The 16,531-nt window shown below is 46.2% G+C and overlaps 1 protein-coding gene across 1 annotated transcript in view; it reads left to right on the plus strand.

Moving 5' to 3' along the window:
* LOC144768884 (ras-related protein Rab-35-like) overlaps positions 1 to 9,853 on the plus strand; it is a 178,491-nt gene extending 168,638 nt beyond the window's left edge. Inside the window, exons 5-6 of the mRNA XM_078652896.1 lie at positions 5,585 to 5,709; positions 7,860 to 9,853. Of these exons, the coding sequence (XP_078509022.1) occupies positions 5,585 to 5,709; positions 7,860 to 7,988 (254 nt within the window). The 3' untranslated portion in view covers positions 7,989 to 9,853. The remainder of the gene's footprint in view (positions 1 to 5,584; positions 5,710 to 7,859) is intronic.
* The last annotated feature ends 6,678 nt before the right edge of the window (positions 9,854 to 16,531 follow it).

Genomic DNA, 16,531 nt, shown 5'->3' on the forward strand with positions numbered 1-16,531 from the left:
CCCAGTGAACATTGTTTTTTCTAATTAGAAGTTACTCCTTGCATTGCAAACCAAGGAGGGACTTCACACAACCCTGGGTTTCATTCTGCTATTTCTTCCAAAAGTAATCCTCAATACTTGTCAAATTATTGGTTTGTGGAAGAAAGTGAATTATGTTTAATAGGACAATCCCATTAAAAGGAATGAAGAATTAACCACACTAGGAGGGTGACGCATGCTTGTAAAGCAAGTGACCCTATTGATTTCTATGAAAGCATGCTGGTTTTTTTGGAGGGTGAATATTATTGCAAATAGCGTAACACCGTACAAATGAAAGTGAGTTTACAGGTTGGAATATCTGCCATGTGACTTGTCCCTGGGCGTTTGTTAGTGGCCTACACTCTGCAAGTGCCCTGGCGTTGGTCACCTTCCATACAGCGCACTTCTCCAGCAGCATTTTCTCTGTGCACATACCCGTTATGGAATCTCTTCCATCAGCATGCATTTGGTGAGCATTCTCCGTCCAAAGCATGCGCCTGCTGGGTGCTTCCTATGATGGCATACCAGCCAGACTCTCTGACCACTTACCAGCCTGGCTCCCTCCCACCTGTAGTATCCTACTACAATAACGACGCTACACATGTATATATATAAGAGCTCTTTATTAAGCTTCCTCTATGTTCCCTGTCCCTACTCTAAGTGTGTTAGTTCCTGTCCCCCGGCTCCTCCCGTTCCTGTTCCTCCCCTTAACTCCACCCCAACCACTAGACTGTGTCACGCTATCACACCTCCCCCTTTGTTAACAAAAAAGAATACTTAGCGTCCAACATGTTTATAGTTCTTCAATCAACCCCACGAGTCTGCAAGCCGCCTGTTTAGGCTCTGGAGACACGTCTTCCTTTCCTTGGTGTGGCTTTCCGTTGCTTTGACAAAGATCATCCCTGAACACAGGAGTGCATCTTTGAAGTTGCGGAATGTCTCGTGTGATCTTATTGTTCCTAGGGCCATGGTGGTTTCCTATGAGCATGTGAGTTATCCACTCATATTCAGTTTCTGAGGCGGCCATGATTGCATCTCGGGAGGCGACCGTGAAGGGCTCCGCTCGATAGCGGCACTCCGTCTTCTTTGGTGGCTCTTGTTCAATTGACGCTCGATCTCCTCTGTGAGTGGATGTTGTTCTGGTTCTCTTACGAGCACTTGCATATAAGGCTACTTCCTTTTGTCTCGTCCGGTCGGGGGCAACACTGTCCTCCTGTTCCGCGTCATGCATGCCAGCCGGTGGGGCGCTATCTGAAAGGATCTTCCCAATGCTGTTAGGGGACTCATCTGCTGCCTCTGGTTGTCTTGCCCCGAGGCTGGTGAGCCCTTCAGCTATCTGGGTATGGACCTGTTTCTCCCTCATCCGATGACGATCTGTCGCTGTCGCCTCACCTGGTCTTCCTTGCAGAGTGACTGGATAGCCTTTTTCCATCCAGTTGGTGATGTCCTTTATGTCCGTTTTTCTTCTGTAGGCCCTCTTAGTCAGTCTCGCTGACCCCTTTAGAGGTGATGGTATATTGTTGATGTCTTGATATACCTGTGACTGACATGACATGTTATCTTGCGGGGTGATTGAGTGTCCAGAGACATCGATATGAGTTGCGTCGCTCTGGATGGGAAGAGTGTCCGGTGGTTCTGTGGTGTGTTCGAGCGATTGATGCCTTGGCCATCGTTGGGACCATGACTCGTTCGACCCCAGAGATCGGACAGACATGCTTTCTGAATCGGAGGAGTCTTTTGTTGATGCTCTTTGAGAACATTCTTTTGAGGGTGTCTTGAATGGTAGATTTCCAAAACAGGTAGGCCATGACGAACTGCTCCTCGAGTCAGAGTTATCTTTGGGATGGTTCTCCGGGTACCTTTTCCGACATGCCTTCGTTGTCATTTCGATGGAGAGGTTGTTTGATAACCACATGTTTATTTCTTGCGGTTGATCTCCGGGCGTTTTGTCTCTGCCTCTCTCGTATGGTGATGATGGCCTCCTCTCACTTGCCTCGTTGTCTCGGGTGTCGTGTGCGCGTCTATCTTCCCTTTTCCGGTGTCTGAGTGACTCATTCTGTCTTGTGTGGTTTGCTTCTTCCTCACGCTTGTCTGGTATCCTGACACCTGGGTTGCAGGTGCGATGTGTCTCACTGCTTGATGCTTTCTCCGACTCATCTCCAGACTGTGGCGAGTGGCGAGGTGTTCTGGCGTGTTCGTGTACTGCTTTCCAGTGTTGACGTGTCTGGTCCGGTCTTCCATATTTTGTCTTTCTTGCCCCTTTGTTGGACAAGTTGTCATCTGGTTCATCGGTGCGATCTGTCCTACTGGGCACTTCATCTGCTTTAGAAACGTTTGCGCTATACCTTGAACGACCCCTTGGTGTTGCCCAACTCCTTGAAGTTGAAGAACCCCTTGAGGTTGAAGAACTCTTTGAGGCTGAAGAACTCCTTGAGGTTTATCACTGGGGCTGTCGTAATCCTGGGTCCTCCCGATCTTTCGTATTGTTGACTCAGAATATTTCATGTCACTTTGTCTCTCCCACTGTCTTATCTCTGGTTCGCCTTCACTCTCCCTGTTTCTTGTTTTGTTTATTGCTGGGGCTAATTCTTGTGATAATTCTCCTGCTTTGACCCGCACTCCAACTTCGGCCTTCTTGATGATTTCCTTTAGTGACCACTGCCCTCGAAGGATCTTGCGCTTCGTGTTAGAACTTGAACAGCCTTCGATTATCTGGAGCCGAACTGCTTCCTCATTTGTAAATGTGTTGAAATGGCAGCATTGTACCAGGCTCTGCAGCCGAATGATGAAGTTTGGTAATGGTTCTCCTGGTTCCTGCCGTGTTGTGCTGAAGGCAATGCGAACATGATCCACGTCTGCCTGTGCGCTGAAATAGGCACGTAGTTTCTCTTGGAGTCTTTTATAGGTGTCTGTGTCCTTGTCAGAGAATGTTCTGATTAAACGTCGGCCCTCATGACCCACCAGCTGGAGGAGGAGTGTCAGACATTTTCCATCTCTTCGTTCACCGATTGCGTCCAGAAAGTCGTCCAGTGATTCCAGCCACCGGTTCCATTTGGGACCCAAACTCTGAATGTCAGTCTGTGTCACTGGGGGTGGTACTTCAATGCAGGGATTGGACTTGTGTGTTTCTTTTCTTACCGACATGGTAGTGGAGTGTGCTAGTATGACAATGTCACAGGACTGTTCACTTTGTTTCCTGTTTTCTTTCTCGGTATGCTTCAGTGAGTTGAGCTTGGATTTCCTGAGTTCGAAATGGCCACCATTCAGCTGCACTATGCGTGACTCGTGGCGCCGCAAACTCCCGCTTTCTTCTGTGTTGCGTGCTAACTGAAGGTGATCGTCGGCGCTTCCGCAATGATACGTGACAGCGTTGACATCTTGTTTTTGCGTTTTGTTCCAGACTAGTGCAGGTTGTCCAGTCACTTAGTTGATGAGAGAGGCTTCTTTGGTGTTTGTTTACTCCTGCTTCTGGATCTGCATTTGCTTCCGTTTGTCGCATTCGAGCTTTGTACTGGCTTGTGCTTGTTGTGTTTATCGTTGCCTTGGCGTGTGATTGTTGCTAAAGTCACTTCAATTCATCACACTTCTTGGTGCTTGTATCAGTGCTCAATGGTGCTCACGGTCGTCTTTGTTGGTTACTTGTGCTTGCTCGTGCTTGCTTCATCTGTATTCCTTGCCTTTACCAATGCTTGTCGTGCTTACTGTTGTCCTTGTTTGCGTCTGTTTACATATTGCGCTTCTGGCATTTATTCGTGCTTGCTTGTGTTGGCTCTCTTGCATTAGCTTGTGCTTGTGTTTCTTATTTCACCTCTTACATTTGCCAATGCGTGTTCTTGTATCTTTGCCAGGGCTTGTTCCTTCACGCTTGTCAACGTTCGTGCATTTACCTTTGCCAGTGCTTGTTTGTTTATGTTTATCAGTGTTTGTCCCTTTCCATTCGCCAGTGCTTGTTTCCTTGCTTTCTCTCTTACAGTTGCATGTGCTTGTTTCTGATTTGCTGTTTGCAAGAGCTCGTGCTTGTTTGCTGTTCCTCTCTTTACACTTGCTTGTGCTTGTTCTCTCCTTGCCGCCTGACCTTAAAATGGCCGCTCACAGTCCTCACATAGGGGATGTCTGTGGCTGCCTGACCTAAAGATGGCCGCCGCTGTGAAGTCTCGGCTCTCACGAGACTTGGCTTTCTCCCCAGTGTTTCAGTCTCTCGGCCCCCTCGCCACACTCACCGGGTGCATGGGCTTCCTTTTGGATGCAGAGGCCGTCGCTGCCTCCACCACAGCAGCGAACGGCACAGGTACCACCGGGGTGAGCTCCCGACGTCGCGTCCTCTGTCCCTTCTAAGACTCACGCTTCGGGGGTGAGCTTTGAATTTCTTTTGGCGTGCGATCGCGCTAGCTGCGTTCTTCACGGTACTCACTCGCAGCGCACCACGCTCCACGCAGCCTCCACAGCCACGGGCTTCAGGACACGCAGGCAGTGTTCCTGGTGGCTCAGTCTTCGCCGCGGTGCTTCCTTTCGTCGCGGTGGTCGCGAGGGCAAAGTTCTCACTCGCGCCACCGGGGACAGGGTCATGCAGCGTCACGGGATCGTCACTGGTTGCACGATGTGCCCGATCCCACCTTCGTCGCCAGCTGTAGTATCCTACTACAATAACGACGCTACACATGTATATATATAAGAGCTCTTTATTAAGCTTCCTCTATGTTCCCTGTCCCTACTCTAAGTGTGTTAGTTCCTGTCCCCCGGCTCCTCCCGTTCCTGTTCCTCCCCTTAACTCCACCCCAACCACTAGACTGTGTCACGCTATCACACCACCCTTGAAACCTCCTCATGGGCAGTGACCCGCCTACCAGCCTTGTCTCTGTACACGTGTTTGCCCTGCAGCCCCTTTATGCTTGTGTGCCCCTATATCGTCCTCAAGCGTGTGCCCCAATATCGTCCTCAAGCGCACACACTCCCTGCAGCATCCTCTGTGTGGCAAGCAGAGATATATAGTTTGCTGAGTCTATGTACAGCACAGAGTTACACCAGGGTAAAATTGCAATCGTAGAGGGATCAAGGTTGATGTTTCAACTTTTTGCCATAGGTTAGCTGGGTCTTCCTCAGGATAGTTTTTTGTTTTTCAGCAGAATTTAACCAGCATTCTAACAAGGACAATGCTGGTTAAGCATGATACTGACGGCTTTGCTTCTTTGCCTGCCAATTTATGCAAAATATAGAAACACATGTTCACAGAATATTTTTAGTGATGCACAATGGTGATTTTTCCCTACACTGACATGGAATTGTTAATCTGACCATTGCCGGAGAGATGTACTGATGAAGCAAGGGGCAGACACCTGTGCATCTGTTGGTACATATTTGTTTCATTTTGGACTTTTCCTCCCAATTTTAACAAGTAAAGATTAATGACGAGCAGGAGATCTTTGTAGTACCAATAGGTTTTACAAAGTTCTCTTCCTTCCTCGGTTAGACAATAGATTTCCCCCTCTGTCCACCTGTCAGTGATGTCCGGTACTCCACAGTCACCGCCCTTCATTTCTCACGCTTTCCTGTTTTTTTTCCTCCACAGTGGGCAACAAGAACGAGGACCCATCTCGAAAGCAGGTTGAAAGCTCAGATGCTAAACGCTTTAGCGACCAGATGGGGGTGCGGTTATTTGAGACAAGTGCCAAGGAGAATACCAATGTGGAGGAGGTGAGGATGGGCACAGACTAGAACACCAACTTAGAGATTGAAGCATTCTTTAGAGGTCTATAACACTCAATCTAGAGGAGGTGGGTGCATGTTATATTCAAGAACACGGAGGTGGTGAGATTGACCGCTGACATTCAAGAACACCAAAGCTGACGGATGGGTGAGGGGGCACTGATTGTTCAAGAACTTCCTACTGAAAAAGATGATGGAAGCATTTGAGGAAACCAAATGGAGGAGGTGGGTGAGCACCTAGTACTAACTCCCAAAGAGGAGGCATGTGGCTATCTACCGTTTGTCCCTCACTTGAGGGGGCACTCTACTGCTTAAAACACCAGTGTATGGGTGAAGCGGTTACGAGGGGTAAGGGGAAGGGATTATTCAAACTCCGGTCCATTAACTCTTTACCTAGCTCCAACGTACAATATTGCACTGGAAAGAATAGTTGCATGAAGGAAAAAAAAAGAACAGCAAGATGACCATCACCAGCTGAGAATCTTTTGTGATTGAGCATTACTGTTCTTTAGTCACAGAAAACATTAATGTGCTTAGAAGCCTATGAGAAACTGCCAAAACACAGGTTATTGCCTGCTTCCTCAGACCACCTTGCCCCAGCGGAGCTGGATTTACACATACTCATTGCCTTGTACCTCATTTACACATACCCATCCCCGAAGATATGACAGAAAGGAAAATGGAGTCAACAGCAGAGATCTGATCTGAGACCTCATAGGTTTATGGTGACTTAACCCTTGGCATCAGTTTGTGGATGAGCCGCCTGCTGTGATGGATTCTGCCCATGACATGCCCAGTTTAAGACAAACTTTACAAAGCTCTCTGGGCACTAGTGGGAGAGAAAAGCAAAGATGTCCTGTAATACACAAGCGTTTATGTTTGTTACGTAATGTAATCATTTCAGATTTTAAGAAGAGCAATATGTCATGTGGCATATAAAATCTCGCAAATATATCCTTCGAATTCCATCTCTCTTGGAAATCGCATCAAGTACCATGCTGTAGGTTGGTAACCAGGATATTAACCAAGAAAATTGACAGTTGAAAAAGTGGGTACTTTTATAAAATAGGTTTTCCCAGGGTTAACCTACAACCCTAGACTAGAGCTTTGAAGAAAACGAGTGTTTATAAATGTACAGTTGATTTATATTGGTTCCTGGGAAATCCGCACTTCAATCAGCTTAGTAAGGAGGGTCCATTAAAATCTGCTCACCCCAATTTTTGCAACATCTTGCATTTGGGTCACAGTGCAACATGACTATTCACATTTCTCTTTGAGTGGGGAAACTCACTGGTAGGTACTGTTTGGAGGGTGCTTAGACTACAAGCAGTGGAGGCAACTACTTGAAAGTTTAATAGTAGGCACCACATTGCAGAATACCACACCGCTGCAACGAGGATATCCACCGGGAAGAAAATCATACTGTGGAAAGATGGGCATTGCAGTAAGGAAGCTCCTTCCATGGTTGGTGGGACACAGCAGTAAGAGGAAGCTCAGACTAGAGGTTCTTGACAGTCACAGTGATTTTTTTTAATTCACTTAAGTATGTTCTATATAAAAATAAATTAAGAATAATTTTTTACTGAATTGTCTATTTTTCACACAAACGCACATATTTAATAGAGATTAGCTTTTTGGGAACTGTAACAAATTCAACAATAAATAGCATGTGTGTTTGCAGTGCAGTGTATAGAATAAATAAACAGTTCTTCATAAAGTCTGACTCGGGTCCCGTGTATATTGTCAAACAGCAAAATACTATGTTTTTTCTTAGTGTGCTCAAACCTGTTATTAGATATCTGTGCCCCCAGATTTTGCCGAATGCTTACAACTATACCCTGAATATAAAGCCCTTCCCATGGCCATGTACCAGGCCATACTACAACTCCATTCATCAGTGGTTGGTGATCTGGGGCTACCCACTCTGTATGCTGCATCTCTTTTTGCTACAACTAGTTCCCGATTGGCAGATAGCTTTTGGCGTATATTTACAACTTGATCGCTTCTTCAGAAGCACTGCCATGGGCAGCCCCAGTCCTAGCGTTTTTCCCAGTACCTGTTAGTGGGTAAACAATACTGCTGACACTGAGGGAGCAATGTACTGCAGTCTTATTCATACTATCTGCCTTATCTTTCAGATGTTTAATGCCATCACCTTCATGGTCCTGAAAGCCAAAATGGACAATCTGGCCCGTCTGAACCAGCCTAACGAGGTGGTGAAGATCAACAAGCCCAAAAAGAAGCCGCCGGTGAAAAAGTGTTGCTGAGCCCCCGCAGGACGAGGAAACCTGCCGGAGACTATGCCAGCGAGAGACCGAGCTCACAAGATTCTGATGAGGCGCGACTGTAACTTACGTTCTGCTTTGTGGAGCTATCAGAAGGAATCGATTACAAATGATGGCATCGTTTATGGCAGCAGAGAAGATGGGGTTCAATCAGTTTCCGTGCTCCGCAGGGTGAAGACAATGGGGCAGTAGACACATCACTGTGGGGGCTCTCGTCAGAAACCCTAGCCCCACTTTTTTGCTCGACGGAAACCCTACCCCTATCTCTTGCTTGTCATGTGGAAAGACTTTTTAGGCCTGGATTATGATGGTGGTAATGGACCATAGACTGGGATCTCCGGAGCCCCCGCTGCATGAATGGTCCTGGCAACGATTTTGCTTATCTAGAAGAATGTACTGGAAACAATATAATTTGCACAAGGCTCACCCACTGCAATGGAGGCCTCAGACCAGATCCGTACAACGTCCCCGCTACTATCATAGAATTGTCCAGTGACTGACTGCATCACTGTCATGCCAGTTAACTGTTTTTCGATAGATAGTATTTTCCGTGTATTTTGGGAGAGTCTTGGTTTTGCTAGAGATAAAAGCCCAGTCTGACACTAAATGGGGCTCCAGAGTCTAGTTGAGGCAAGGCCTACTTAATTTCAACAATACCTGTCACATACCCGCCACCTTTCTTACGGCACGTCAGTCAGGTAGCTACAGAAACATGTTTTGCTTCTATATTTGTGTATTGACCTCTGTATGCATATCCTGTGCATGGTTGCTCGTCTATTTCCAACCATATAATTTTGAGCATGTATAACATTCCCTGCGATTATCTGTATGGTTTGCGTTCAACAGTGTCCATGGCATACCAAGCCATTGTATGGATATGTGGCTTGCTTCATGGTTATTGGTTATTATGTATACATCTTGCCCTGTGTTTACCTGTGGTCATGTTGCTTGCTGGCACCAGGGCTCTTTGTATGAATTGCTCTGTGGTTACTTGTGAGTGAGACTCCCATCCCTCACTAGTTCTCTGTCTATGATTTGACCTGTGGTTGCTCCTGTGAAGCTGCCTGTGCTCCCTGCTTGTCTCATGTCTACCTGTGTAATGCTTGGCATTTGGTTACCTACGTCTGTGGTTTGCCCTAAGGCTACCTGTGTATTTCCTGCCCTATGATTACCTGGGTGACCTATTACCTGGGTATCTGTGTTTATGGTTTCTGATATGGCTTAACCCTTGGTTATCTGGATGCATAATGTGCCTGGTGGTTACTTCTGTGACTTGCTTCCTGGCTACCTGTGTATGGTTTGTCCTGCCGCTTCCTTTGCATATGGCTCGCCACTTTGTTTCCTGTAAGATCATCTTACACACCAATCTCTCATCTCAGTAACCTGTTTTGTGGTCACTCCTGTGGGGTGGTGTTGAAAGCTCTGTGTGGTTCATCTTTCTTTGCCTGCCCCACGGGCCTCAAGTAGCTTGCCCTCTTGCTTAACCAGGGTTGTGCCCACATCAGTGCACCTGGAGCCACCTCTTTCCTTACTCAGGTCAGCATCCTCGGTCCTGATCAGTGGACCGACGGCTAGCCTCTTGGTAGAGGCCTCACAGTGGAAATGATGCCACCTAATACCTCTGACCTCTCATCTAATCTGGACCAAACACCTTATGTTAGAATGGGGCCTTGTGGGTCAATATTTGTTTTCATTTTTATTTTTAAATGTTTGAATTTAGCTCCTACTGAACATCAACTTCACATGGAGGTCATCTCACTTAAATCTGCTAAAACTCACCTTTTGTTTTTCCACTCCGAAGAATTATCATTTCACATGGTTCACCATTCAATAAAGAGCCATATATATGAGATGTTGTGATTTGTTGGAGTAAACCTAACTTTTTTTCCCTCAAGACACAGATGCCAGTATTTTTGCATTGTTGGGTGTTTAGGTTACCCAAATATCTAACAATACTTTTGTTTTCAGAAAAACTAAATGCATCTATAACCTCTGCACAAACCGTACAGTCGTTCAGTGGGTTGTGAAGAAAGCTGGGTACAAATACAAAAGATTAATTTATGTTAGCACCATGTGCTGTAGATACACATGATGTTCTCTAATGCCCTACTTTCTTTGAAAGACTTTTCTTTGGGATTTGAGTGCATGTCCAATGACTCTTGATCATGGTAACAAACTCACAATGCACAAGGACACAGAGTGCACAGCACGGTTAATTTTGCACTATCCTTTTTGGGGATGTTTGTCTGAGCCTCATCAACATACTGAGCACTGGGGACAAAGGCTATTCTCCAAACAATGGGAAACCGAGAAAGCAGTAGCAGGCAACCATCCTGAGGAGCAGTTACCAGAGTGTTTTATGGGGCCTCATCTGCTTCCTGATTTGAGGCACTGTGTCACACGAGAAAGACTCTTGGAGGACACGGTGGAAGTTATCTTGTCTTCTACCACCCATTGACATTGGACGGCCTACAATGAGGTTAGTGATCTTTGTTTACCAGGGATCACCTTGAGAGTCACTTGATTTTAAAAGACCCTTCAACTCCTTATGAAAATCCTGTAGTTGCACTGGTGTAGCAAACTTGGCGTTGGCACTAACGCAAGCAAGGAAAACGGGCCCCACCCATCCATGGAAGCAAAAATGTAAATTACTTGGGTTCCGTGGGCCCTTTACACCCCTCAGCCACACTCCCACTGTGAATTGCTCCACTAATGATAGCTACACCTCATCCCATAACTTAAATTGGAAAATGTGTATGTATTGTAATTGCATTTCTATAGCGCTTACAACATGCAAGCCTCTGGCTCTGAAAGTAATCATTACCCTGTTTCTGCTCTGGCCTTTCTCGCCTTTCAGAGGCGGTGGCACTGTGTTGCATGTTGTATTTATGCTTTTAGGCCTGTCTCCCTCTGAAAACTGCTGATTCAGCCGCCGAGGGCAGAACCACTGTTTGCTGTTTGAGGTAGGAGTGAGATGATGGGAACGTTGTTGAGAGAAACAGAAGAGAAGGCTAGGCATGGACGATGGGTGTGCAGCGGGGAACAAAGGCCACAAAAGATTGGCCAAGATCAGCCAAGGTTTTATCTGGAAGCATGTAGTGACTAACAGAGACCCAAGTCCTGTTGCAGAACATCATGCTCATCTCTTAAAAGTAAAGGGAGCAGAGGCTTTGCAGCCCTGTGGGCCAGTCTACCAACCACACTCTCCCTGAATGTCGCAGAGATCTTGGAACGCAAAGTTTGAATAATGGGTCCAGAGCGCTGAGGAGACAAATGAGTAGGATAGCAGAACAAATCTTCCTGAACCATAGATGTAGGGCAGTTACAGCGAGGTTTCCTAAATCCTAGGAGTACAACAAGTAGTATAAGCTTCCCTGAGCTCTAGGTGAAGGACCGGCAGAGCAAATCTCCCTAAACTAATAGGTGCACAATGGGAAGAGCAAACTTCTCTAGATCGTACGTGTAGGAGAGGTAGAGCTAGCATCCTTAAATAATGGGTGCACATAGGAAGATCAACCTTCTGTAGAATCCACAGGTAGGAGAGGTAGAGCAAGCATCCTTAAATAATGGGTGCACATAGGAAGAGCAACCTTCTGTAGAATCCACAGGTAGGAGAGGTAGAGCAAGCATCCTTAAATAATAGGTGCACACGGGAAGAACAAACTTCTGTAAAATCCACGTGTAGTAGAGGTAGAGCTAGCATCCTTAAATAATAGGTGCACACGGGAAGAGCAAACTTCTGTAGATCATACGTGTAGGAGAGGTAGAGCAAGCATCCTTAAATAATAGGTGCACACGGGAAGAACAAACTTCTGTAAAATCCACGTGTAGTAGAGGTAGAGCTAGCATCCTTAAATAATAGGTGCACACGGGAAGAGCAAACTTCTGTAGATCATACGTGTAGGAGAGGTAGAGCAAGCATCCTTAAATAATAGGTGCACACGGGAAGAACAAACTTCTGTAAAATCCACGTGTAGTAGAGGTAGAGCTAGCATCCTTAAATAATAGGTGCACACGGGAAGAGTAAACTTCTGTAGATCATACGTGTAGGAGAGGTAGAGCCATCATCCTTAAATAGGTGCACAATGGGAAGAGCAAACTTTTCTAGATCAATACGTGTAGTAGAGGTAGAGCTAGCATCGTTAAATAGGTGCACGGTGGGAAGAGCAAACTTCTCTAGATCAATACGTGTAGGAGAGGTAGAGCTAGCATCGTTAAATAGGTGCACGGTGGGAAGAGCAAACTTCTCTAGATCATACATGTAGGAGAGGTTGAGCTAGCTTCCTTAAATAATAGGTGCACGACGGGAAGTGCAAACTTCCCTAGAGCATACTTGTAGGAGAGGTAGAGCTAGCATCCTTAAATAGGTGCACGGTGAAAAGAGCAAACTTCTCTAGCTCATACATGTAGGAGAGGTAGAGCTAGCATCCTTAAATAATGGGTGCACATAGGAAGAACAAACTTCTCTAACTCATACATGTAGGAGAGGTAGAGCTAGCATCCTTAAATAATAGGTGAACACAGGAAGAGCACACTTCTGTAAAATCCACGTGTAGTAGAGGTAGAGCTAGCATCCTTAAATAATAGGTGAACACAGGAAGAGCACACTTCTGTAAAATCCACGTGTAGGAGAGGTACAGCTAGCATCCTTAAATTATAGGTGAACACAGGAAGAGCATACTTCCCTAGATTATAAGTGTAGTAGAGGTAGAGCGAGCATCCTTAAATAGATGCACAATGGAAATAGCATACTTTTCTAGATCATACGTGAGGTAGAGGTAGCATCCTTAAATAATAGGTGCACACGGGAAGAGCAAACATCCCTAGATCATATATGTAGGAGACATGGAGCTAGCATTCTTAAATAATAGTTGCACACAGGAAGAGCAAACTTTTGTAGATCATACGTGTAGGAGAGGTACAGCTAGCATCTTTAAATAATAGGTGAACACAGGAAGAGCAAACTTCCCTAGATTATAAGTGTAGTAGAGGTAGAGCGAGCATCCTTAAATAGATGCACATTGGAAATAGCATACTTTTCTAGATCCTACGTGTAGTAGAGGTAGAGCTAGCATCCTTCAATAATAGGTGCACACGGGAAGAGCAAACATCCCTAGATCATACATGTAGGAGACATGGAGCTAGCATCCTTAAATAATAGGTGCACACGGGAAGAGCAAACATCCCTAGATCATAGATGTAGGAGAGGTTGAGCTAGCATCCTTAAATAATAGATGCACAATGGGAAGAGCAAACTTTTCTAGATCATACGTGTAGGAGAGGTAGAGCTAGCTTCCTTAAATAATAGGTGCACGACGGGAAGAGCAAACTTCTCTAGCTCATACATGTAGGAGAGGTAAAGCTCAGCAGAGTTGCTGCCTGGCTTCTCTCCAGAAGTCGTCCAACTCCCCATCCCTGAAGCCCTATGCCAGATGCCCTGGCTACCCATGTTCATACTCTGAGCCTAGACTTGTAAATTAAAGATCTGCGTGGTCCCATTAAGGGCAGACAGTTAGAAACGGGAGAGTCCATTGACTTGTAGTGGTGTCAGTACTCGCACCAAAAACTTAATAACAACATAAGTGTTTCTCGCCAGGATCACTTCTTGCCTTATTAATGCCTTATTAATGCATGATATCTGCACCCTCATTTGGGCACTGAGTACAAGGCTGTGCTTTAATACATTTTAGTGCCTGCATTGTTAGAGCCAGCGATGTTGTAATTTCGACAATAGTATGCTGTACTAATCTGCTCAAGAGGTCTGCAGACCATATATACCAGAGCCCACAGGCCCCAGAGGCACCATTCTGACAGTGGAGCTCTTATTGGTCAAAAGCCAGATCTGTCCCTGTCAGCTAGCTGACCCTCGGTCTGTGCCCGCGAAGAACCGGTCAGTATTTACATACTAGTATGCCATGGTGGAGAAGTGTGGCTAACTGGTTAAAGGAGGCAGACCCTGAAGCAGAGGTCAGACCCGGGACCAGGGTTCAATTCCCGACGCGGCAGGGTCTTGAGCCCAAATATCCACGGACTCGATAATTCTCGTTTCGGTGCCTACTCGAATCACGGGTTCACACTCTGCAGCTCTGGGCATTAGCTGCTTAATCTCCACTACTGCCCCCCCCCGCGGCGGGATGCCTGGCTTTCACCTTGGGGATGCCCAGTACGGGTATCTCACAGGGAAAAAGCCAGGACGGGTTCCCAAGGCAAGCGCCGAGATGCCTACGGGTAATCGAGCACTATATAAGAACGCATAATAATAATAATCATAATAAGGAGAGTGCTCAGAGTAGTATGTACGCAGGCACACGTGCTGTTATTTGATAGCAAACCAGCAGAAGGCCTAAAAATGTAACTGGAATGTGCCTCACAATTGGTAGGCAGTAGGAATCGCAAAATGCAGGAACCTACCAACGAAATCAAGTACAATGTCAATCTACATTTACGCAATTGGGGTAGCACTGAGACCACTACCGTCTGTTCCTGTACCTGACCAGGTGCCGCGAGCGTGAGGGGTAGGTGTTCCGCCGTTCCAGTGTCTACTCAAAGGTGTATCCAATCCTTATTACGCTGGCCTCACGGGAGCTTGCTGCGGGGCCCATTCTCAATCCCCTTAGGGTCGCCTAAATAGAGCAGGACCCCTTGGCCCTCTTGTCCTCCGACCCAGCGAGGTTGTATTTGCTTTCTTTATATAGATTGAGCATTGAGTTCACTTTTCTTTGTGTAGTACTTTATTTTAGGTCCTGACGAATCGCCTTTCGGCGAGAAACATGTTGACCACACTAGGGGGTAGAGTTATTGTTCTGTACACCTTTTACGGTCTCTAAACTCCCCTCCCACCCCTTTTAACTAAGGAATCAGCCACGTTATTAAAGTTGCAAGTGGACTGATTACCTTTTTTATCGCCTTCACTCACCACTGCACTGACTACACCTTCTTTTCATCCTCACCCACATCCACCATCGGCAAGGAACTAAAAGAACCCCGTCAAAAGAGTACCTTTGGGGACTCCGTCAGATATTGCAGCGCCGGTCTGACGAGGGGCAGTGAGCCGATGATGACACCGGACACCCTCTAGTAAGGGTGTGTTTCACGCTTATTACTTTGGGTGTGTGAGGCTCTCTAAGTTCCGACTAGGGAACCCTTTCTTCACAGCCACGGTATCCATAATACCAACTCCTTGCTCCACACGGTTTAACGCCCCCTGGGGAACTTTGTACTCTGCTGTTAGCACCACTACCGTCTGTGTCATTCACAATACACTGCCTAGATTTGATAATGCAACAAACATGGTATGGAAAGAATGCTTGAATTAATCGAAGCCCATAGCAAAAAGTAAGGGCTGCACTCCAATCCATCTTTTTTCACTCACTGTGCTACTCCAGACAGACCCACCTTACACAAATCACTCTTGTTCCTTCTCCAGTAGTAAAAGTCCAGCCTGGCCCAGCACTTCAGTCCATCGATGTTGGCCTACTGCGTCACTCTACACAGAGCTCCATCTTATGCAGATCACTCTTGGCCCTGCTCCAGATCTGCCAGGTCAGATCCCCTCCAGCTGGGAATACAAGAAACGCCAGATCCGTTTAGACATGCGTAGACCTCCACATTGAGGTATAGCTGGATTCCTATAGCACAGTTCGCATGGGACCCACATCTGGCCCTGCCGGTCACACTTAGGACACCTACTGCAACAAACAAGATCATGAAAGGAATGCTTGGAATCATTACCATTGACAATCCTGCGAGCAGCATTCCAGTCCATCTTTGTTCATCCACTCTAGTCCAATCAATCTATGTACTGTTCCTGTAGGAACAGTCCATCCCAAGCTATCCAGGCCACATGTCCTCCGGATGGGAATACAATCACTCCCCTGACTCCATGGAGGTCAACACTGAATGGAAAAGAGCCTTCACTCTGGGAAGGGGACCACAATGAAAGTAAGACTTTGGAAGAGAATAGCAGCTGGTGAGTCTATAAATTTAAGATATCTGTGTTTTTATACTTAAGATGTCCGGATGTCCTTTTTTTATCTGAAATATGGGTCCGTTCTCCGCTCCTGCCATTGCTGCAGCTGTCCCTGCTGGCTGTCTTATTAAAAACGTGGACACGAGGATAAGCTAGGTGGCACAGTGAACGGAATCCTTATATTCCTTATGTGTTGATAGACAAATTAACAGTTTTTCTTTAAAAATTACTCCCACTTTTGAGAGCGCTTTATTTTACAGAACCCTGGGAGTAAAACCTCACTACGCAGCGGATCTTGCTGAACTTATTTCCCGGTTAGTTCTTACATTTTGCTATCGTAGGTGATCTAGATGTTCATGTAGATGATAAAGATTCTTGTGAGCTGAGAAACACTTAAGAAGTATTTAGTCTGAAGCAGGTAGTGCAGGGCTCCACACGTAGCTAGTAAGACCACTGACTCTACGTTCACCTCTTTAGACTGCCTTTCAAGGTAGCGATATCTTTAACTTTCACATGGTCAGACCACTATGCAGTCCTTTTCCCCATAATTATCAGC

This window comes from Lissotriton helveticus, chromosome 7 (genome assembly GCF_964261635.1).
Source record: "Lissotriton helveticus chromosome 7, aLisHel1.1, whole genome shotgun sequence".
In the NCBI taxonomy this organism is placed as follows: Eukaryota; Metazoa; Chordata; class Amphibia; order Caudata; family Salamandridae; genus Lissotriton; species Lissotriton helveticus.